Genomic DNA, 22,278 nt, shown 5'->3' on the forward strand with positions numbered 1-22,278 from the left:
CGTTAACCATTCCGATCCCACAAGAATCTTGCGGAGGAGCTTTGGATGGCGGACTGAGGCTCAGAGCCGGGCCGTGGGCTTCCCAACTTCATGGGTGTGCTGAGTGCAAGGGGCCAGAATTCCAGACCACCCTGGCCTGGCCATCTTCAAGAAAGGGAACTGGATTGAATCCCATCACCTGTAAATCTCATTGCCACACACGGTGTGAATTCACACTCACAGTCTTTTCTTTTTCTTTTCTTTCTCTTTACTTGCTTAATGTTTATTTATTTTTGAGAGAGAGCGCGCGCGAGCAAGTGGGGGAGGGGCAGAGAGACAGGGAGACACAGAATCCGAAGCAGGCTCCGGGCTCCGAGCTGTCGGCACAGAGCCCTACTCCCGGCTTGAACTCACAGACCGTGAGATCGTGACCTGAGCCGAAGTCAGACACTTAATCGACTGAGCCACCCAGGCGCCCCGAGATAGGGTCAATTTTTATTAAGGCCATCAAGAGTAGGGTGTCAAGAAAGGCCTTACTGGGAAGGTGATATATGAGCAATGGTCTCCAGGAGGTGAGGGAGCAAGTTATGAGGAGCCCCAGGGGGAACAGGGCTCCAAACGGAAGGCACAGCAGGTGCAAAGGGTGGAAGAATGTCTAGGGTGCACAAGGATTCTCCATTCGCCAGACTTTTTATGGAGACATGAGCTGGAGAGGAGTAGATGAGTCACAGAGGGAAAAGGGAGGCCGCCAATTCATTAGGGTACTTAGGCTATTGTTAAGCGTTTGTTTTTACTCCAAGTCGGAGGGGCAGACTTTGGAGGGGTCGGAGCAGAGGAGGGAATGACCCGACTTGTATGTGAACTCGCACGTGTGACACCTGTGTTGTGAATCCCACGAAACGAGACAAGGGCGGAAACGGCGCGCTGTGCTCGGAGGCGGTGAGAAGGGTTCTGATCCTGGATAGGCTGCGAAGGTAGAGTGAACAGGCTTCTGCTGATAAATTTCGTGTGGGTTTCACACACACACACACACACACACACACACACACACACACACACACAAGTAGTTCTCCTTCCAGGCCCCAAAATAAAGTACACTGAGAGCATTTCCCATAAATTGCTGAGTCCTGAGGAAAAACCGCGTTATCCCCGACTTTTGCAAAGCCGACGCCTAAAGATATGTGGTGACCTTTTGCAACTGCGTTCATCGTGTGGGAACAGTGCTGTGTTGTCATCATGAGCAGGTTAGAAGCTTGTTAACACTGCTGACGGTGCAGCTTTCCTCCCGATCCCTCCCGAGGTCCTGTTCCGTGAGCCCGTGTCCCAAAGGCCGATCCCTTCCTGACTTCTTCGCAAGTTGCCCTCTTTTCTTTCCTAAATGCTTCTGCCTCTGAGGCCTTCGGAGGCTTCTGCCTTCTTGAGCATCATAGCTTCCGTCTTCCACCGCTTTCTCCCTGCTGCCTCTCCCAGCACCTCAGCTGGCCAGGATTTCTTTATTTTTTTTTTTAACGTTTATTTATTTTTGAGACACAGAGAGACAGAGCATGAACGGGGGAGGGGCAGAGAGATGGGGAGACACAGAATCAGAAGCAGGCTCCAGGCTCTGAGCCATCAGCACAGAGCCCGACGCGGGGCTCGAACTCACGAACCGTGAGATCGTGACCTGAGCTGAAGTCGGACGCTCAACCGACTGAGCCACCCAGGTGCCCCATCCAAAGACATAAACTTTTAAAAAAGAGAGGAGAGAGAGAGAGAGAAAGACTGGAACTTAGAAAAGAAATGGGTCTTGAGGGTTTTCGCACACCACATCCTTCTATTTAACGGCCCGTTAAATGACTCCCCTGGGTGATGCCTTTTTGAGCTGCGGATCCTTCAACTGGATTAACGATGCTGAAGTGAACAGGCTCGTAATGCCTGTTGGTGCTAAGAAGCGAAGACTGCTCTTGGCTAGATTTCTAGAAGCAAAACGGGCAGAAATGTCGTTATCAGCCCACCTTCTCCCTACGGTGTAGAGGGATATTCATTTATCCACACCTTTACCCACAAACTTGTCAGTTCTCACCAATGTGATGTTCAAGAAACAAATACCTTCTCTGTTGTTTCAGCGATGGCTTAACGGACTACTGGCTTGGGAGAAACAAAGTTTTGTCTTGCTGAGGTTCAGAAACTGTCAGAAGCTCTTGTATTTACTTAAAGTTTTTTTTTTTAATGTTTATTTTTGAGAGAGAGACAGAGACAGAGTACGAGCAGGGGGTGGCAGAGAGAGAGGGAGACACAGAATCCGAAGCAGGTTCCAGGCTCTGAGCTGTCAGCACAGAGCTCGACGTGGGGCTCGAACTCACGGACCGTGAGTTCATGACCTGAGCCGAAGGCGGCCGCTTAACCGACTGAGCCACCCAGGCGCCCCCACAGTTTTTTAACCATAAAACCTTATATATACTTAAGCTTTTATTCTTCTATGTGAACGCTAACGTTATTTTATCCTACCCCCTCCCCCCCCCCACAGTGTTGGCATTCAGGTCAAACCACAATATGTGTTTCTGTAATTGGCCTAATGGGCATTTATAGACCGCCCCACTCAACAGTGGCAGAAGACGCATCGTTCAAGTGCACATGGGACTGCCCCCAAGACAGACCGTGTCGCACAACAAACTTTATAACACATGTAAGCAAATTGAAATTTTACATCTGTCCTCGATAATAATGGAATTAAGCCAGAAAACAATTAGATGGAAAACCAAAAAAGACAATTATAAAAATCTCCCAACCCCGAAAATTATGCAACACATTTCTCAATAATCCATGGGTCAAAGAGAAAGTCTCAAGAAAAATTAGAAACGATTTTAAACTGAACTGCAATGAAAATACAACAGATCAGGGGCGCGTGGGTGGCTCAGTGGTTAAGCATCCGACTTCGGCTCAGGTCATGATCTCAAGGTTCGTGGGTTCGAGCCCCGTGTCGGGCTCTGTGCCGACAGCTTGGAGCCTGGAGCCTGTTTCGGATTCTGTGTCTCCCTCTCTCTCTCTACCCTTCCCCTGCTCATGTTCTGTCTCTCTCTCTCTCTCTCTCTCTCTCTCAAAAATAAATAAGCATTAAAAAAATTTTTTTAACAAACAAAAAAACTAGCAGCAAATGAGATAGAAAGAAGTTTCCTCAACCTGTAAAAGGGCATCTACACCAAGACCTCATTTCGTTGTTATCAGATAGACTCTCCTGGATTTATCCTTCCTTTACATTCAGCTCTAAGACCAGTCTGAACTCCAGGCCACAAAAGCCCAGCCCAGCCCAGAGCGAAGCCTCACGCAGCCCGACTCGGGACCCGCAGGCACGGGGCTCCAGCAGACATTGCCGAGGCTTTGCTCGGATCCCTTCCGGATCCCTTCCCTCTTATTCTTCATGGCCGGCACCTGTGTCTCTTGGTCAGAAGCCTGCCCTCAAGCTGCCCGAACACAGTTTCGGAACCCATGGCGGGATGTACCTTGGGATTCCCATTCTCGCCACCCCCAGGCAGAACCCAAACCAATGGCCGTTGGGTGCAAGACTATTAGTGCTCCGGGTCCCTTGTTCCTGACTGGGGAAAGCTGTGCCGGGACAGGACCCGTTGTTGGGACTGTGCTCAAGATCACCTAGTCACACTTCCTAACGAGTCACTTTCCAAAGAATCGCAGTGTCTGGTACACCCTTGCATAACTTCCTCCCCCTCCTCCTCCTGCACCCCCATCCCCCTATCTGTTTTCCTGGGAACACTTTCTCATAAATCACTTTCATAAAGATCCGTATCACAGGACCTGCCACTGGAGAATCTAGGACAGGAGTCATGGGCTGTTCTGTTCCTCCTTCCCCTTTCTTTCCTCTTCTCCTCACTGAGCGTCAAGGGTTGGGCGAAGGAGGGAGGAATTCAAGGAAGAGGCCCGCGATCTGGTGCCGTTGTGGCTGGTGGTCAGGACGCTCTTCACAGCAGGCCTCCAACACTGGCCTTCCGTGGGATCTGTTGGTGGTGCCTCTGAGACTCTTATGGGACCCTCTGCACCACAGGAGCCCCTCCTGAGGACGACGAATTCTCTGGCTACCCTCTGATGGCTACCATCGGCTCTTGCCCTGATGGCCACCATTGGCTCTTGCCCAATGGCCACCATCAGCTCCTGCCCCAATGGCCACCATTGGCTCTTGCCCCAATGGCCACCATCGGCTCTTGCCCCAATGGCCACCATTGGCTCTTGCCCCAGTGGCCACCATTGGCTCTTGCCCAATAGCCACCATCAGCTCTTGCCCCAGTGGCCAACTACCCTAGATTCCAGCCATACACGCACGGTCTCCTTCAGCCTCACTCTGTGACAAAGTGCTCTTGGGCAGGGTCCTTCCTGGATGGCTCAGGCCTGGCATCCCTGGGGTCCACCAGGCTCACATTTTCCATGACATTCTCACCCTGACAGATGACCAAGTGTGGCAGGACCCACTGATGCAGAGGGCAGCTTTAGCCCCGGTTCTCTGCCTTCAGACGTCTCCTGTCAAGGACAAGTCTCTTTCTCCACGAGTGCCCTCAAAAATCCTGAAGACACATCCACGGCCGCCCCTAAAGTTCTTCTTGCCCCTGTCAAATAGCAGTCCACGGCCGTCCCCACAGCATCTGCGGCTTACCTACCATCTGGCCCGGTAGTGACATGCCTGTCGTCCCCCCTTCGCAGACACCCCTGTCTCTACTGTGGTTCCCTTTGGACTCCAGCATCTGGCCAGTGGGTTGCAGGGAAGCATCCCCTTCCTCCATATGGAGAAAAAAAAAAGACTTGAATCTCTTGCCACATCTAAGAATGCCCTTGAAATGAACTCCTCAACTCCCTCGTCCCCTCTTACAGAGGCAGGGAGGGATGGTGGTGGACTATTTTGGCACCTCTTGGTAAATCCTGCCTGCGTGCGTCCAGCTCCCCTGGTTTTTAAAGGCACGGCCATTATCCGCAATCGTTCTCGGCTTTGGGAATCCAGCCAAACTTCTATAAAAACAGGAAAAGTGTCGTTTAATCTCTCTCATGTGGCCCTGTCACTCTTCTCACTTCCTGAGTCGGGCTTTGCCAAGATTTGATTGATCACATGAGAGTTTTTGTAAACAGATTTTTGCTAAGAGGGTAGAAAGACAGACTACAGGCTTGGAGAAAATACTCGCAGACCACATACCAAGCAGAAGACGAGTGTCTAAAATATGGAAGAATCTTCCAAGCCCCACTCGGGGGAGGGATGACTAACGTAGGCTTTAACGTTTCACACCGCCGTGCTCATGTATCGCTTTGCCCTCAGAAGGTGCTCAGATAGACTGGGCTGAAAGAAATTATTCAATCCCCCCCAAATACCGTCCAAGCTCTTCAAGTAAATTCACTCAACTATAATTACACACGGATATGTATACTGTATATGCAAAAAAGAATTCTTGGGGCATCTGGGTGGCTCAGTCGGTTAAGGGTCCAACCCTTTGATTTTGGCTGAGGTCATGATGTCTTTCTTGGTTGTGAGTTCGAGCCCCACATCGGGCTTCATGCTGAGTGTGGAGCCTGCTTGGGATCCTCTCTCCCTCAAAAAAACTTTTCTTTAATGTTGATTTATTTTGAGAGAGAGAGAGAGAGAGAAAACGCAAGTGGGGGAAGGGCAGAGAGAGAGGGGGAGAGAGTGCCAGGCAGGTTCTGCACAGTCAGCATGGAGCCCAACACGGTGCTCGATCCCACCAACCTTCAGATAATGACCTGTACTGAAATCAAGAGTTGGACAGACTGAGCCATTAAATTGTTTTAATTAAAAAAATTTTTTTTAAAGTTTATTTTGAAAGAGAGAGAGAGAGCTCGAGCAGGGGAGGGTCAGAGAGAGAGATGGAGAGAGAAAGAATCCCAAGCAGGCTCCCTGCCATCAGCACAGAGCCCCACGTGGGGCTCGAACCCACAAATCACGAAATCGTGACCCAAGCCAAAATCCAGAGTCGGGCACTTAGCTGACTGAGCTACCCAGGCGCCCCCTGCAAAAAAAAAAAAAAATTTTTTTTTAAAGCATTCTCAAAATCCAACAGTAGAATAAACCAATTAGAAAATGGGCAAAAAACACAGAGACGTTTCTCCAAAGAGGACATGCACATAGAAAACAAGCACAGGAGATGTGCGATGTACCACTGGCCATCAGCGAAATGCAGAGTAAAAGCACAGTGATATACGGGGCGCCTGGGGGGCTCAGTCGGTTCAGCGTCCAACTTCAGCTCGGTCACGAGCTCGCAGTTCGTGAGTTCGAGCCCCACGTTGGGCACAGAAATTACTTTAAAAAATAGGGGTGCCTGGGTGGCGCAGTCGGCTAAGCGTCCGACTTCAGCCAGGTCACGATCTCGCGGTCCGTGAGTTCGAGCCCCGCATCGGGCTCTGGGCTGCTGGCTCAAGAGCCTGGAGCCTGTTTCCGATTCTGTGTCTCCCTCTCTCTCTGCCCCTCCCCCGTTCATGCTCTGTCTCTCTCTGTCCCAAAAATAAATAAACGTTGAAAAAAAAAATTAAAAAAATAAAATCCAAGAGTAAGAATTTTAAAAGCATGTCTCCTTTTGGCATGGACTAAGGTCTTCCTTTGATAGATTGCTGTGACAAAATTATTTCTAAGAGCACAGTGGAAGCTACTTTCATTTTTACGTATTATTATTATTATTATAGGAAGCAGTTGGCTCCCACTGTTTTGTTCATCTCTCAGAAAGACAGTTTTACTTTATCAAATGTTCTGCTCACAACCGTGCACTCCACTCAGATTTCCTCTCCCCTCCAGTGAGTCCTTCCAACAACACAAGAGAACAGAAAATTATGCTTAGTGGAATTTTCATTTTATTCTTCTCTTACTTTTTTTTCACCTTCCCTTTGATACAAAGGTACCTTTGATGCAACTGATGAGCCAAGGTTGATACTTTTTTTTTTTTTTAAAGAAATCTCAATGGACTCAGGAGTGCCTGGGTGGCTCAGTCGGTTGAGCATTTAGTTCTTGGTTTCGGCCTGGGTCATGATCCCAGGGTCATGGGATCGATCTCCTTGTCAGGCTCTGTGCTAGCATGGAGCTTGCTTAAGATTCTTTCTCTCTCTCTCTCTCTCTCTCTCTCTCTCTCTCCCAGAAAACTCGCCGGACGAGCAGGACAGCAGGACGTCCCAAGGCGACTGCACTGCCCCAGATCCAGTGACACCGAGGCCCCCAGCCTGGCGGGGGGGCAGGCGGCCCCAGGAGGCACAGAGCAGGCTGACAAGGAGCCTCCGGCGCCCTGAGCTCCAGGACCCCACCAGTCCCCTTACAAGGGCCCCCAGTGGCCCCGGCAACGTCTTCCCAGGATCGGAGACTTTTGTAAGTTGTGCAAACAGAAGTTATTCTCACTACAATCAGTGAGGGTGACCAGTGTCTCTCTCCCCTGCCACTTCCCCCCTTTCACACTGTCCTCTGTGCCAGGGGGCTGGGGACGCCTGGGTGGTTCAGGCGAAGCATCCAACTCTTGATTTCTGGTCAGGTCACGATCCCAGGGTGGTGGGATCGAGCCACACATGAGACTCTACAGTGAGTGCGGAACCTGCCTGGGATTCTCTCTCTCACTGCCCCTTCCCTGCCGGCTCTCTCTCTCTCTCTCTCTCTCTCTTTCTGTCTTTCTCTCTCTCAAAATAAATAAATAAACATTGGAAAAAAAATAATTAGGCTGGAAATACATTTGACTTGAGTGGGACGGCCACGGGCACGTGGTTTGCAGTCACATCGTGGATCTGTGTGGCTTTCAGGGGTCCTTCAGCCACAGGCTGTGCAGACGCACCGGGGGGGAGACACTGAGGTGGGATGCGAAATGTGCCCTGGAGCTCTTGACATCGGTGATAAAGAGTAAACCACAACAACCTGTCTGTCCCTTCTCCTTGTGGAAAGACACCTTGCCACGTCTTTGCCATGCGTACGAGTACACAGTGAGTACTCAGGGGGGAAAACAGTGTAGGGAAAATGAATTTTATTTTTTAATAGTTTTTATTTTCATTTGTTTGTAAAAGCTTATTTATTTATTTTGAGAGAGAGCGGGGCTCGATCTCACACATCGTGAGATCATGACCTGAGCCGAAGTCAGACGCTTAACCGACGGAGCCACCCAGGCGCCCCTAGGAAAATGAATTTTAGAGCTAAGTTGGGAATTTTATTACAAATATCATATCCTTTTTCAGGATTTTGTGGTGTTTATGGTAGCTTTCAGCTTTTTAGAGTTGTGGCGAGGAGGGTTCTAACAAGTAAATATTCATAATGTTCTTTTTTTTAAGTTTTATTTATTTTGATAGAAACAGAATGAGAGAGTGTGTGTGAGCAGGGGAGGGGCAGAGAGAGAGGGAGAGAGAATCCCAAGCAGGCTCCACGCTGTCAGCACAGAGCCCAATTTGGGGCTCGATCTCACAAACCTTGAGATCACGGCCTGAGCCGATCTCAAGAGTCAGATGCTTAACCGACTGGGCCACCCAGGCACCCCTCATGATGTTATTTTTTTAAGGAAGGCTCCTCAAAACTGTCTATGCTTCAGGCCCCATAAATCTTGGGTTCACCCACGTGGCTCTAGGAAAACCCAGACACTGGTTATGTGACCTGTCCCCGCGTGCAGAAAATTATATCCAGGTTTTTTCCAGTCAAGGATGATTTCGTAACAGGTTCAAAGAACACGAAGAAAATTTTTAAGCGAGATAATTATTAACTTCAGAAGAAACAGCAGTTGTGCAAGAAAGGAACTGTAACCAGATCACGAGGCGTGGCTCAGCAGGTACCCGGATGGACGCAGGCGTAACTGATGCAGATCCCCAATTGGGATTTAAATGAAAATTGTTCAGACGCCTGGGTGGCTCAGTTGGTTAAGCATCGGACCTTTTTGTGTTTTTTTTAACTTACATCCAAGTTAGCATAGAGCGCAATAATGATTTCAGGACTAGATTCCTGTGACTCATCTCCTACGTATAACACCCAGTGCCCGTCCCAACAGGTGCCCTCCTTAATGCCCCTCCCCCATTTAGCCCACCCCCCCCAGCCCCTCCAGCAACCCTCAGTTTTTTCTCCGTATTTAAGAGTCTCTTATGTTTTGTCCCCCTCCCTGTTTTTATATTACTTTTGCTTCCCTTCCCTTATGTTCATCCGTCTTGTATCTTAAATTCCACATATCGGTGAAGTCCCATGATATTCGTCTTTCTCTGACTGGCTGATTTCACTTAGCATAAAGCATCGTAGCATAAAGCAGAAGATCTCAGCTCAGGTCACGATCTTGTGGTTCGTGAGTCGGAGACCCGCGTCGGGCTCTGCCCCAATGGCACGGAGCCTGATTGGGATTCTGTCCCTCCTTCTCTCTGTCCCTCCCACCCCCCTCAAAATAAATAAACTTAAAATTAAAAAAAAAATTCTGATATCAATCCTAGAGGGCACAACTAAAGCCCCGGAAGCGGTTTCTCTGAACAGCCGGTGCTTCAAGCCCTGTAAGGCTTGAAGCCTCATGAATGACCACTTTTGTAGTTTAATAATTTAATGCCAATCGTATATGCTTTGAAGGAGGAGTCCTAGAAAATTTTGAAAGTGAAAATGAGGAAATCTTGGAGCGCCTGGGTGGCTCAGTCAGTTAAGCCTCTGACTGTGGCTCATGTCATGATCTTGTGGTTCGAGAGTTTGAGCCCCGAGTCGGCCTCTGTGTTGACAGCTCAGAGCCTGGAGCCTGCTTTGGATTCTGTCTCCCTCTCTCTCTGCCCCTGCCCCATTCAGGTTCTGCCTCTCTCTCAAAAATAAATGAGCATTAAAATTTTTTTTTAAAAAGAAAATTAGGAAATGTAGAAAGCATGGGGTTAGAAGCAGCAATTGCTTGAAATATTGCAGGTGAAAATATGGGGCGCCTGGGGGACTCGGTCAGTTGAGCATCAGACTTCAGCTCTGGTCATCATCTCACAGTTCATGGGTTCGAGCCCCACGTCGGGCTCAGTGCTGTCAGCGCAGAGCCCGCTTCAGATCCTCTGCCCCTCCCCTGCTCACACTCCCTCTCAAAAATAAAAACATTAAAAAATAAATATTATAGGTGAACACAAAAATGGCCACTGGTCCACCACAGAGAATGGCCAGATCCCCCAGGGCGCATCCATGCTTGGGAACTCTCGATGCCAAATTCCACGAAGCAGAACTTGTCAGGGAGCAGGCGACACTGGGTGCATGGCCACAAAATCAAAAGAAGCCAGAGCGAAATGCCACGTTGCACCCAGGCACGAATGCAGGAAACCCCCTGACGGGAAACCTGGCTCGGGTCATGTTATGCGTCCACTTGACCGGACCCCAGGGTGCCAGTCAGACACCATTGTGGGTGTGTCTGTGCTCGGGATAGGGTGAACACTGGAATTGGTAGAGCAGGTCGGGCTAAGCCCCCAGCTAGAATAGACAGTGGGCCCTCCCCGGAGGAAGAGAACGTTCTCCCTGCCTGACCCCCTTCCCCCTGCAACATCAGCTGGCACGGGAAGGGAACATCCACTCTTCCCGGGTCGTGAGCTCGCCGCCTTCACCTGGAACAGCACCATGGGCTCTTCTGGGTGCCCGGGCTGTGGATTCACACTGGAAGTGTCACCACTGGCTCTCCGGGGGGTCCGGCTCGCCTGCACACCCGCAGGATCCGAGACTGGTCAACCTCCATCATCGCACGAGCCAAATCCTTATAACAAATCTCTTTAATAAGTGATGCACACACATACGTCCACATCCGACTGGTTCTTTGGAGAGCCCTGACTAATCCTCTGGGCACGATAGTTAACTCTGGGAGAAGGCGGGGGAGTGAGGGGCCTCCCTGGGTGTGTGTGTGTGAGAGAGAGAGAGAGAGGGAGAGAGAGAAACACTTTTTACTAAGACCACATATTATTTTAGTAAAAATAAAACAGCCAATTGTTTAAAGGCCCTCTTAATATCGCCTTCAGGATGATCTTGGAAGGGTGAAGTTCAGGCACCGTGGAAGCGGCCAGTGACACCCTGTGCTGGGGAAATGTCTAGATCTGTTACGGTCCAGAGAGGAGCGGTCACAGTGGACACAGGGCACAGAAGCTTCCCGACCTGCCTCCCCTTAGAGAGTATTTTCCACGGGCCCCCAGGCAGCTGGGCCACAGCTCCCGGGCTGACGGTGGGGGGGGGGGGGCTGTTGTTCCCCAAAACCTCTTCTGCAGGAGACCCCCCCCTACTGCCAAGGATTTGGGGGGTGGAGGGCGCTGTTTCCAGGGGCTGCGTCCCGCTGAGCGGCTCTGCTCCAAGCCCCCCTCCCCTCCCTGACCCATGTCCCTTGGGATGGGGTCCCCAGGAGCAGCTGGCTCGGACTGAACCTGTCTCTTCCGGACCCCCCACCCCTTCTTTGCTCCCCACCTCTTCCCAGCTCCCAACGACCAGTCCACACAGTTTCAAGTCATTTCGTCTTCCCCTATTGAGCGGCCTGAGAATGATAATCGTGACGGTGACTTGCTGAAGGAGGCGGGACCTCAGCATCGCCAGGGCAGTGATGCCCCCCCCCCATCTGCTCCGCCCCTCCCCAGGCCTCTATTTTTCCTTTCTTCAAAATCCTCCGGTGAGCTGGGGGGCGGGGCAGGGGACGGGGCTTCTAACCCGTGATGTTCTGCCTCATCTCGCACACCCAGCGCTGCACCTGCTGGCAGAAATTGTCATTCCAGCGGCCATTGGAGCGGACTTCCGCGCAGTCTTCGCCTCCTCCCACCTCGTGGCCCTGCCAGTCGTCTGGCTGAGTGGCGGCCCAGTTCCTAGGAAGGCAGGCTAGAGCTCAGGCTTTGACCCCTACCTACCCCTGCAGCCCTCACCCCACCCCCCCAAGCCCCCAGCTCAGAAAAAGCACATCCCGAGGAGGGGGCCAGGGAGCGCACGCTGCAGCCTTGGAGGTTGGGAACCTGGGAGGGGGAGGCCTGGGGACTTTGGTCCCCGAGGGAAGGGTGGGAGTGGCTGGCCCCAGGCCAAACGAAGGAGGACGAGGGGGGAGCCACTTACTTGTAGCCATGATTATAGTCCGTGCCATCCACCCACTTCCACGAGCCATCGCTGTCCGTGAGACCTATCCAGGCATCAAAGGGGTTTATGTGCTGTGAAATGAACTTCTGGAAAACAGGTGGTGTGACAAGTAAGGGAGATGATTCATTTCCAGAAGTACCAACTAAAAGCTGGGCTATCTGGTTAACAGGAGTTTCCGGCCTACTGGAAATCTGCACGGACCTCCCCACTCCCACAGTGGGGTCCCAAACCCTTAGACACCTCACTTCCTCGTTCTCCCACCCTCCCGCCAGCCTCCGTTTGGCGGGATTCTTTTTCAAAGGCTTTGCAATGAGCACGCGCCACCGAACTGACGTCTCTGCGTCGCCCCAGGGAACGTCCACTCGTTCTAATCAGACTACGTTGTGCCTCCCGTGGGCGGGCTCGGGCCACGTCGGCGTAAGGCTGTACCCTCTGTAGCACGCAGCCAATGAGGAAGCAGGGGAGGGACTTCAGCTAGGAGATAAATCGTCTGCTGTCACCACTCGGAGTGCGCCTGTCCGTCAGACGCCCCCTCTTGTAGCAACGTTGATCAGAGCCTCGCTTCACTGCGCTCAGAGTCTCCGCGTCCCCGCTTAGATTGGGGCAGGGGGCTTGTGTCTCACAAGCGGGGAGGAAGGTTCTAGTCCCTGGGACCTCCATTCAGGCCATAGCTGTGACTCCTTGAGTCTTCTGCAGCTCGATCTGAAGCACCAGCTCCCAGCACAACTATTCCTGTCTTTCCTTCTGTAATTGGAGTTATTTGGTGGACGTTGGCTGGGCTAAACATCGTGCTAAGTGATTTACGAAGATTCTCTTATCTGATCCTTACAAAGTCTCTAAATTGGGCGTCCTGGTGATTCACACTTCACATAAACGAGGTTAAGGAACTTGAGGTAGCTGCAGAGCCCAGGAAGTCCGGTGTCCAGGGGTGGGGAGGTGGGGGGGGAGGATGGGGGGGTGGGACCTCCGCCCCCTGACCTGACGCCCATTTCATTCCCAGCTCACAGCTGCTACTCCGACTCAAGCCCTTTCCTTGTCTCCTACCCGTGACCTCTGACTCTTGGAATTCTGATTCTGGCCCCTGCCCCTGCTGCCCCCATGGACCCCAACACCCATTCAGGATCTCAGTTTCAGGGGAACCCAGGTGGCTCAGTTGGCTAAGAATCCAACTTCGGCTCAGGTCATGATCGCACAGTCTGTGGGTTCGAGCCCCTTGTCAGTCTCTGTGCTGACAGCTCGGAGCCTGGAGCCTGCTTCGGATTCTGTGTCTCCCTCTCTCCCTGCTCCTCCCCTGCTCGCGTTTTGTCTCTGTCTCTCTCTCTCTCAAAAATAAACATTTTTCAAAAACTTTTTAAAAGCAAAGAAGAGATGAATGATGTAAAATACCAGAGAAAATATCCAAGAAGAAAAATAATACGACGCTACGTGAAGGGAAGAAACCCAAGAGGAAGATTTGAGCTCTGCAAGAAAGCCCAGGAGCCCCTCAGAAAGCCGGGCGTCGAGTATAAACTATAGGCTTGAGGACAGGACCGCAAGGCAGAGGGAAAGAGAGAAAAACAAGAAGCAAAGGGCACAAGGTGGTGGCTGGGGACGGCACATCACAGAGGTATATTTGCATGACGAGTTCCAGAAAAAGAAAGAGCCCACGCAAGGAAAAAAAAATGTAATGTTCATGTATTTAAACGTATGTTTAAAAAGTTAGAAAACCCAACTTGACGGATTAAGAGGACGCTCCTGACCTCGGAGCAAAACCCCAAGGAGAAGAATCAACAACGAGATATGCCTGGATGAGGCTGGTGAGATTCAAGACAGCAAGGACTCCAACCACTCGGGGCAAAACACTTCCAGAATCTCGGGGAGACTAGAAGGAGGAGGCATTAACAACTTCAAAGTTGCTAAGAGACTAGATCTTAATCGCCGTCAACACAAAAAAGAAATGATGATTTTGTGACACGCTAAAGGTGTTAGCAAGGAGCAATCACATTGCAATGTGTAAACGTATCAAGCCCACACACTGTAGGCTTCAAACTTACACAATGTTACATGTCAATGATATCTCAATTAAAAAGAAAAAAAAAATGAGGCAGGGGCACCTGGCTGGCTCAGCCAGTAGAGCATTGAATTCTTGATCTCAGGGTCATGAGTTTGAACCCCACAAAAAAAACAAGGCACGTAGATAAGAATAAGTGGGCTGGTTTCCTCACCTTTCATATGGGAAGTTATACGTACTCGCTGATTTTTTTAAGCCAATAAATTTCAGCCCATCATTTACATATTTTTAAATGCAATTTAGCAATTAGAAGTCATCATTAGTATAATTAAAAATAAGCCAAGTCTAGGGGCACCCGGGGGGTTCAGTCGGGTAAGCATCTGACTTCCGCTAGGTCATGATCTCACAGTCTGTGAGTTCGAGCCCCGCGTCGGGCTCTGTGCTGACAGCTCAGAGCCCGGAGCCTGCTTCGGATTCTGTGTCTCCCTCTCTCTCTGTCCCTCCCCTGCTCGCACTCTGACTCTCTCTCCGTCAAAAAAATAAATAAACATTAAAAGAAAGTTTAACAGAGTTTTGGGGTGTGAGACCAAGGTCACTATTTTTTAAACTCCTCCCGTGTAAAGGCTGGCATTATACATCCGAGGCTGAGAATCACCAATTCAAAACAGAGACTCCAAAAACATGGACAGAGGCAGGTGAAGCAAATGCAAGGAAGAAGAAAGGAAGGACCATCTACTTTTATCCGCATGCAAGGCCTGAAAGCAGACCCTGAGGGTCACGCTGTCACAAGGGCAGTCAGCCAGGGCCACCGCAAAGCTGGGGCCATCACGAACTTACTGTGGGTCAGAGCACAGAGCACAGAGATCTCAGGTTGACCCACGTGAAACGGGCATTTTTTTTTTTCAAGTCAAAAGTGCTTGCACTTGGGCAGTTTCAACCTGATCGGCAAAGCGAAATATGTTTGTAATTATTCTACCGTATAAATACATATATATGCTGATAAATTTGATATATTAGTATATATAAATTTGATACATTGGCATATTGATATAATATGTTGATATCTTTATATATGTTGATATATAAACATACATATTTGACATATTGATCAATGTCTATATGTTTGATATATTGATATCTTTAAATATGTTGATATGTAAATATATATATTTGATATATTGATCAATGTCTATACGTTTGATATATTGGCATATTGATATCTATATATGTTCGTATATAAATATATATATTTGTTATGTTGATCAATGTCTATACGTTTGCTATATTGGCATATTGATATCTTTATATATGTTCATATATAAATATATGTATTTGATATATTGATAAGTATATATTCAATATACATACTCAGTAAATATATTCTGGCAATATGTCGAGTTGAAAACACTGGCTAAGGAGGTGAGCGAATCTGAATTCTGGCTCTGTCCTGCATTACGGGCAAGTCACTTGACCTCCCCCTTTTTCTTAGTCCCCTCATCTCTCCCTCCCTCAAAGGGGGGTCCGAGCGCCTGCCCCATAGGGTCGTGAGGATTACAGGTGAACGCATGAAAACTCCTCGCACGCAGCAAAGACGCAATGACCGATCCCAGTCGTATCCTCCTTTTCAGAAAATCGCCCCCCCCCCCCTTCTAATGGCTTGGTCCTCCCCTGGGAACACGTGTTCGCGGCTGTGGCTGGTGGCAGCGGTGGGCAGAGGAGACCTGAAGCGCTTTGGAGGGACCCAGGAACCCTGCCCACTCTGTCCCTTTCAGCCCATGACCGACCCCACCCCAAGTCCAGCAAGAAGGGCCCCGGCGTCCACACTGTGCCGTCGGAGCACCTGTGCCCGAGCTCCTGGCGCTAACGTCCCACCTCTTAGAATCAGTGGTCGCTTCGCCATGAACTTCCCGGCGCTCGGCCACACCTCTGCTTCTGGACGCTTCCTTTGGTTAGAAAATAATACTAAAGCAGCCTGCCCAGCCCCCCGGGCATACCCTGGGCCGCGCTCACCTGCTCCTCCCTGGAGTTGACGACCACCAGGTGCGCGTTCTCCAGCCGGCAGTGCTTCTCGGCCTCCGGCCAGGTCTTCCCGGAGCGCGAGAACCAGTAGCAGCTGCCCTCGAACTCCAGCCAGTTGACCGGGCAGCATTCTGTGCCTGAGGGGCCGGGGGGGGGGGGGCGCGGGGAGATGAGCCCCGGCTGGAGGGCACAGGCGCCCTGGGACCGGGGACCCCGTGCCCGGGCCCTACCGTTGCTCCGGAAGAAGGCCATCTGACAAGTCAGGATGCGCAGGTCCACGGGGAAGTGCTTCAGATGAAGGAGCAGGGTGGCGTGATCTAGGGCACCGGGCGACGGACACGGTGGGCGTCGCGTGGCGGGCAGTGCCGGCGCCAGCCCGCCGGGACCCCACGCGGGAGTTCGCGCGCTCACGCATTCACGCTGCGCGCGCACCCACACAACGCACGCTCGCACGCGCGCACACCCCCCGGGGAGGGTCTCTGACCTGCTTCCAGGTCCTTCTGCTGTTTCTCCAGCTTGGCCTCCAGAGAGGTCAGCAGGTCACTGGCATTGCCCCCTGAAAAGGAGGACGGTTCAAGCATCCCCCCCCCCCCTCCCTGCCCCACCTCCACCCTGCGTCCCGGCCCCTGGCCTCCCCGCCTCCACCCCGTCCCCACAGCGGCTTTCTAAGCCTAAGCAGGGTCCCCACGTTCCCAAAACAGACCCCCCACTTCATTAGCAGGGCCTGCTGGCATGACCCCTCACCACTTAGCCCCCGCCTCGCAGGGTCTTCCTCACCTGCTGGCCTCGCAGCTTCTGTTCCCTCCACCCGGCACTAACCCCCACCCTCTGCACCTGCCTGATCATCCTTCCGGGTCCCTCCGCCCAGGGATCCCGTCCCTGGAAGCCTGGGGGCCCCCTACCCCCAGCACCCCAAACACGCCCCCCTCCTGCTCCCCCCGGGGAGGCGCCCCCTCACCATGCGAGCTGAGAGCGCCCATCTCCGTGAAGACGCCGGAGGAAAAGTGGCTGAAGTTCTCTTTCAGGATCCGCAGCTCCTCTTGAAGCTGGGCTCCTTGTCGGGGGCGGGGGACAGAAGGGACAGGGCAAAGTGGAGCGGGCTGTGTCCCGAAGGACAGCCCCTCCCCGCCCCGGCCCCGCCCGGCCCCTGCGACCCTCACTCTGGGACCCGATGACGCAGACGGCCACCAGCAGCAGGACGTTGAGGCCCAGGATGAGCAGACTGAGGCGGAGCCTGGAGCATAGACGCTGCAGCAGCCACGGCGGGCGAGGAAGGGGCCCTGGAGGAGAAGGGGCGTCAGAGGGAAGCGCCTGGGGCGCAGGAGGCCTACAGAGCGCACCGTGGGAGCGCCGGGGGAGCGGAGCCCCCGTGGCCGTGGCCGGGAGGAGAGTGGGTGGGGGTAGCCGGGGAGGGAGTCACTGGGCTTTGACCCCAGGGCTCAGGCCCTGCACACACCGCATCCGCACGCTCACCCCACGTGCACACGTGCCGCCGCAGGTGCACGGGGCGCGCGGTGTCACGTCATCCGTGGGCAAAGCCCCGCTCTCGGACCCGGGGACCCGGAGGCCCGGCTCCGGGTTCTTGCAACGCGCGCCTGGGCGGCTCGGACCCGTCCCGCACCGGAAGAAGCCCCCCCCCCCTTCAGTCCAGGCCATTCCACCGCAGACCGCGCCCTCCCAGCCCCTTGTCCGTTTCCGGCTGCACTCGACCCCCCCCCCCCAGTCCCTCCCTCCGCTGTGAACTCCCCCCTGTAGCCTCAGTCACCTCACAGAAACTCGGACCCCTTCACACGGGCACACACGTTTCTCAGTTCACCCTCGCACTCGTTCCACCCTGACTGCTGCCCACTCGCTGTTGCCCCCAGCGCAGCCCGATCCCGTCTGGCCCTCGCCACCCTCGCTTTCGGACCCGATCGCGCGGCCGGGCGCCGGGCGCCGGCAGCGGGACGTGCAGGCCCAGGATGAGCACACACTCTCATTAGCACACATTCTCGAACACTCTGTCACAAACACACCCCAGCTTCACAGGCACTGAGCTGGCTTCGCCCCGCCCAGCGTCCCCTGGTCTGGGGCAGCGCTGTCCTCCGGCCGAAGCGCCCGCTCAGGCACCTTCACCTGCAACAACACGTCTTTGCCTCACACCCCACTTTCCGCTGTCCCCATCGCCATGACACCTTGACACCCCTGCACCCTGGAGGGGTGGGGGGGAGGTCAGCCAGAGGCCCGGAGGCTTCCTCCCCAGTCTCCCTCTTGCCACCATCCCGAAGTGGACACTCCCTGTGAGTGACCAGCCAGAACTCCTGAGATCCTGACTCCAGTGACTGTCACCTCCTCCCCTTCCCACTCGGGACTCCATCCTGAGCCAGGGAGGCCACGTCTCCACATTCCACTGCGAACACAGCCTCCCCTGTGCCCGACACCCTCCCCCTCACGCCCTCCTGATGCCCGGGGCGTCTCTCCATCCAGAAGCTGTCCCTGACCGCAGTCTTCCCCAGCCAGGTAGGTTCCCGGGGCTGAGTCCGACCGCTCTCTCCAACCCCGTCCGCTGCTCAGGCCCCCGTCCTGCTTCCCAGCCTGACCTAGGACCCATAGACCCCAATCCGCGGCCGACACGGACAAGTCTTGGTGCCTCAACGTTCTCGTGCCCGCTTCTGCGAGGGACCCCAAATCGCCAGACTCACAGAAGTCTAAGATGACGGTTGCCGGGGTCCAAGGAAATGGGGAGTCGCTGTTCGACGGGTACAAAGCTGCGCTTATGCAAGACGAGTAAGATCCGGACATCTGCCGTACAGCTCCGTGCCCGCAGCTAACAGCACGCTGTCATGCCCCGAGCCACTTGCTAAGAGGGTAGGACTTGGATTCAGGGTTCTTACCACATAAGAAACACGGAGGTCAGAAGACGAGCCACCTGACTGGATGGTTCTGAGAACACAATGAGGTCAAATATAAAAGGTGCTGCCCAGGCAAGTTTCAAGGTAAAAGCCAAGGTCTGCCAGGGGCGCCTGGGTGGCTCAGTCGGTTAAGCATCCGACTTCAGCTCGGGTGGGGATCTCACAGTTCGTGAGTTCGAGCCCCGCGTCTGTATCTGTGCTGACAGCTCGGAGCCTGGAGCCCGCTTTGGATTCTGCGTCTCCCTCTCTCCCTGCCCCTCCCTTGCTTGCACTCTGTTTCTCTCTCTCAAAAATAAATAAACATTAAAAAAAAAAAAAGCAAGGGTCTGCCAGACGTGGAAAAACAGAGGCTACATTCACCCACCCCGCCAGAAACAACCAAGATATAAATCAGCCACCTCTCTCAAGACACTTGAACCTCAGGCAACAAAGGGCAAGGGTCCGGGGAGACGGGGAAAATGATATGGGCCCCAGTGGTCACCTGCCTGTTTCTAGGAGACAGTTTTCAGGCCTTGGGCAGGGAGGGGAAATCCCAGCAGGGCCCAGCCGACTCTCCGAGCTGAGGAAGCGAGAGTTTGGGGAGACCACAGGGCAGAGTTCAGACGGGAGAGAGATGCCCAGAGAATTCTGGTCTGCAGAGGGCTGCACACTGATCAACACGTGCATGTCAGGAAAACTACCCAAGGCCAGGCAAGAAAAAACCAACCTGGAAGGGCAAAGGAACCCTGTGTGGCACTCATACAGGACTGGGAATGGCACCTTGGGAGGGCTCCAGACCCGCCTGACAAATCATAAAAGTGGGGACGCCTGGCTGTCTCAGCTGGAAGAGCACGTGACTCTTGGTCTGAGTCATGAGTTCAAGCCCTGAGTTGGGTGTAGAGATTACTAAAAAAAAAAATTAAATAAACTTAAAAAAATAAAGTAACAAATTTTCTTTTAAAAAATTCATAAAAGCAAAACCCAAAAGGATCAGATCGACTCCAAGTTGCTTAACTGCACCCCAGAAGGAAGCTCAAGAATATTCAGAGGAATATAACTATATCCAGCACACAACACAGTAAAGTTCACAATGTCTAGCCTGCACTCAAAGATTACCAGACATACAAAGAGGCAGGAAAACACAAGTCATGTTGAGGAGGTTCACAAATCTATCAACACCAAGCCAGAGGCACCTGTGTGGCTCAGTCAGTCACTCACATGTGACTCTTGATTTTGGTTCAGGTCATGATCTCATGGTTCATGGGTTCAAGCCCCATATTGGGCTCTGCACTGACAGCTAGGAGCCTGCTTGGGATTCTCTCTCTCCCTCTCTCTCTCTCTCTCTCTCTCTCTCTCTCTCTCTGCCCCTCTCTCGTTCAGGGGGTCTCTCTATCTCTCTCAAAGTAAATAAATAAACCTAAAAAAAATCCAGAATGGATGCAGACATTAGAATTAGCAGACAAGGGCATTAAAACAGATATTGTAAGGGGCTCCTGGGTGGCTCAGTCAGTTAGGCCTCCGACTTCAGCTCAGGTCATGATCTCGCGGTCCATGAGTTCGAGCCCCGCGTCAGGCTCTGTGCTGACAGCTCAGAGCCTGGAGCCTGTTTCGGATTCTGTGTCTCCCTCTCTCTCTGACCCTCCCCCGTTCATGCTGTCTCTCCCTGTCTCAAAAATAAATAAACGTTAAAAAAAAAACAGATATTGTAAAAATATTCTAGATGCTTAAAAATGTAACTACAGGGGCACCTGGGGGCTCAGTCAATTAAGCATCTGACTTCGGCTCAGGTCATGATCTCACAGTTTGTGGGTTCGAGCCCTGCGTCGGGCTCGGTGCTGACAGCTCGGAGCCTGGAGCCCACTTCGGATTATGTGTCTCCCTCTCTCTCTGCCCCTCCCCCACTAGTACTCGGTCTCTTTCTCTCTCAAAAATAAATAAATATTAAAAATTTTTTTAATAATAAAAAAATGTAAGTACACATCAAAGAAGATACTTAAAAAGTTCCACCACTGTGAAAGGGACAGAGGCCTCGGGAAGACAGAGCAATCGGCAGCTGGGGGAGAGGGAGCAAAGCCCGGGAAGCTGGGCGCTCACCTGCGTGGAAAGGGTCTTCTCTCCTGGGGTTGTGCCCATGACGGCCCGGCCCCTCCCCTCCACCCGGCTGGTGGTCGTTTCCCTCGGAGTCCAGCTGCTGGATGTTTTGAAAGTCCTTGGCCATGCTGGGTGCAGGGCTGGAGCCTGGGCGGTTGAGGCTCCTCTGAGGGCTGGGGCTGAGTTCGGGCTGAAGCTTGAGCTAAGATGTGAATTCGGGCAGATGCTGATGGGGGGGTGGGTGGAGGACCCGAGCACATCGAGGCTACCGTCTGGGTTGGGTCTAAGGTTGGAGGGGAGTTTGGGGCTGAAATGCAGCTGGGTCTCGTCCTTTCTCAGGACACTGCTTGGGCCGGGACACAGCCAGGAGCCCTCCTTCCCTGCTTTCATGGGCCAAATCCCCCTCCTCCACCGGCCCCCACGGTCCCTGCGCTAGGGTCTCCTCCATACCAAACATCCCCAGTCCCACCTGCCCCTGACTTTGGTTACCTGTCAGGGGTATGGAGGGCTGACGCCCGGGTCCCTCGGGCAGCCCGGCCCCAGGGCGAGGAGGGGCTAGACCCCGGAAAAGTGGGCCAGGTGGTACCAGGAGGGCTGGCCCAGGCGAGGGCCCCGAGTCCGTGTGTCTGAGTGTCCAAGTGGTTCTAACCTGGCCTCTCCTGTCCCCGGGACTTTGGACAGTAAATAGAAGTGGAAACAGGGTTGGAACTCAGGCAAAGTGTCGTGGGGGCGGGGGACACGACTGTCTCTATTCTTCCCAGAGAAAGGGGTCTCCTGGCCTGCCCCCCTCACCCCCGCACGCTGGTCACCTCGTGCCTCGCTGCACCGTTCGGGAGGGGTGCGGGCCAGGAGGGGGCTGGGGCTCAGTTCACTGTTTCCCCTCTGCCCCTCCCCCCTTCCACGCCCTGCCCCTGAATTTCCCAGAATTGCTGGTGTCTCCAAATATGCCCGGGCCCGGATCTGAGGCGCCAGTTCCCTGTTCTTGCCCAACGTGCGGGCTCAGCACCAGGCCCCCCAGCTCTGGGCTGACTCACCTCACTCTCCTGGGAATAAAGCCCCTCAGGACCAGCTTCGCCCTCCTGTGCTGAATGGGTCCCAAGGCGGCCCCCCAGGGCTGGCACTTCTGTGGCCCCCACCTCCCAGGGGAGGGAATGGGGCCTCGGGAAGATGAAGGGACCTTCCCTGGGCAGGCAGAGAGAAGCAGCCCAGCGTAAAAGAGGGGAGAAGTCAGGGGCGCCCTGGGGGCTCAGCCGGTTAAGCGTCTTGATCTCAGCTCAGGTCATGATCTCACAGTTCGTGCATTCGACCCC

At 53.1% G+C, this 22,278-nt stretch overlaps 1 protein-coding gene across 2 annotated transcripts; it reads right to left on the reverse strand.

The window, feature by feature from the left end:
• Positions 1-10,650: 10,650 nt before the first annotated feature.
• On the reverse strand, positions 10,651-21,628 carry LOC113595923 (asialoglycoprotein receptor 2). 2 transcript variants are annotated; one of them, XM_027047326.2, is made up of 9 exons: positions 21,458-21,628; positions 20,972-21,170; positions 17,168-17,287; positions 16,966-17,061; positions 16,492-16,563; positions 16,238-16,324; positions 15,999-16,144; positions 11,978-12,084; positions 10,651-11,736 (listed from the first exon to the last, which is right to left on the reverse strand). In XM_027047326.2, exons 2-9 carry the CDS (start codon positions 21,093-21,095, stop codon positions 11,580-11,582), a joined length of 909 nt encoding a protein of 302 aa, XP_026903127.1. In that variant the 5' UTR covers positions 21,096-21,170; positions 21,458-21,628; the 3' UTR covers positions 10,651-11,579. The 2 variants fall into 2 exon arrangements, with proteins under 2 accessions (XP_026903127.1, XP_026903129.1); XM_027047328.2 differs by lacking the exons at positions 20,972-21,170; positions 21,458-21,628 and adding an exon at positions 18,689-18,857.
• Between the last annotated feature and the right edge of the window lie 650 nt (positions 21,629-22,278).

The sequence above is a fragment of the Acinonyx jubatus genome, chromosome E1, assembly GCF_027475565.1.
Source record: "Acinonyx jubatus isolate Ajub_Pintada_27869175 chromosome E1, VMU_Ajub_asm_v1.0, whole genome shotgun sequence".
Taxonomy (NCBI): domain Eukaryota; kingdom Metazoa; phylum Chordata; class Mammalia; order Carnivora; family Felidae; genus Acinonyx; species Acinonyx jubatus.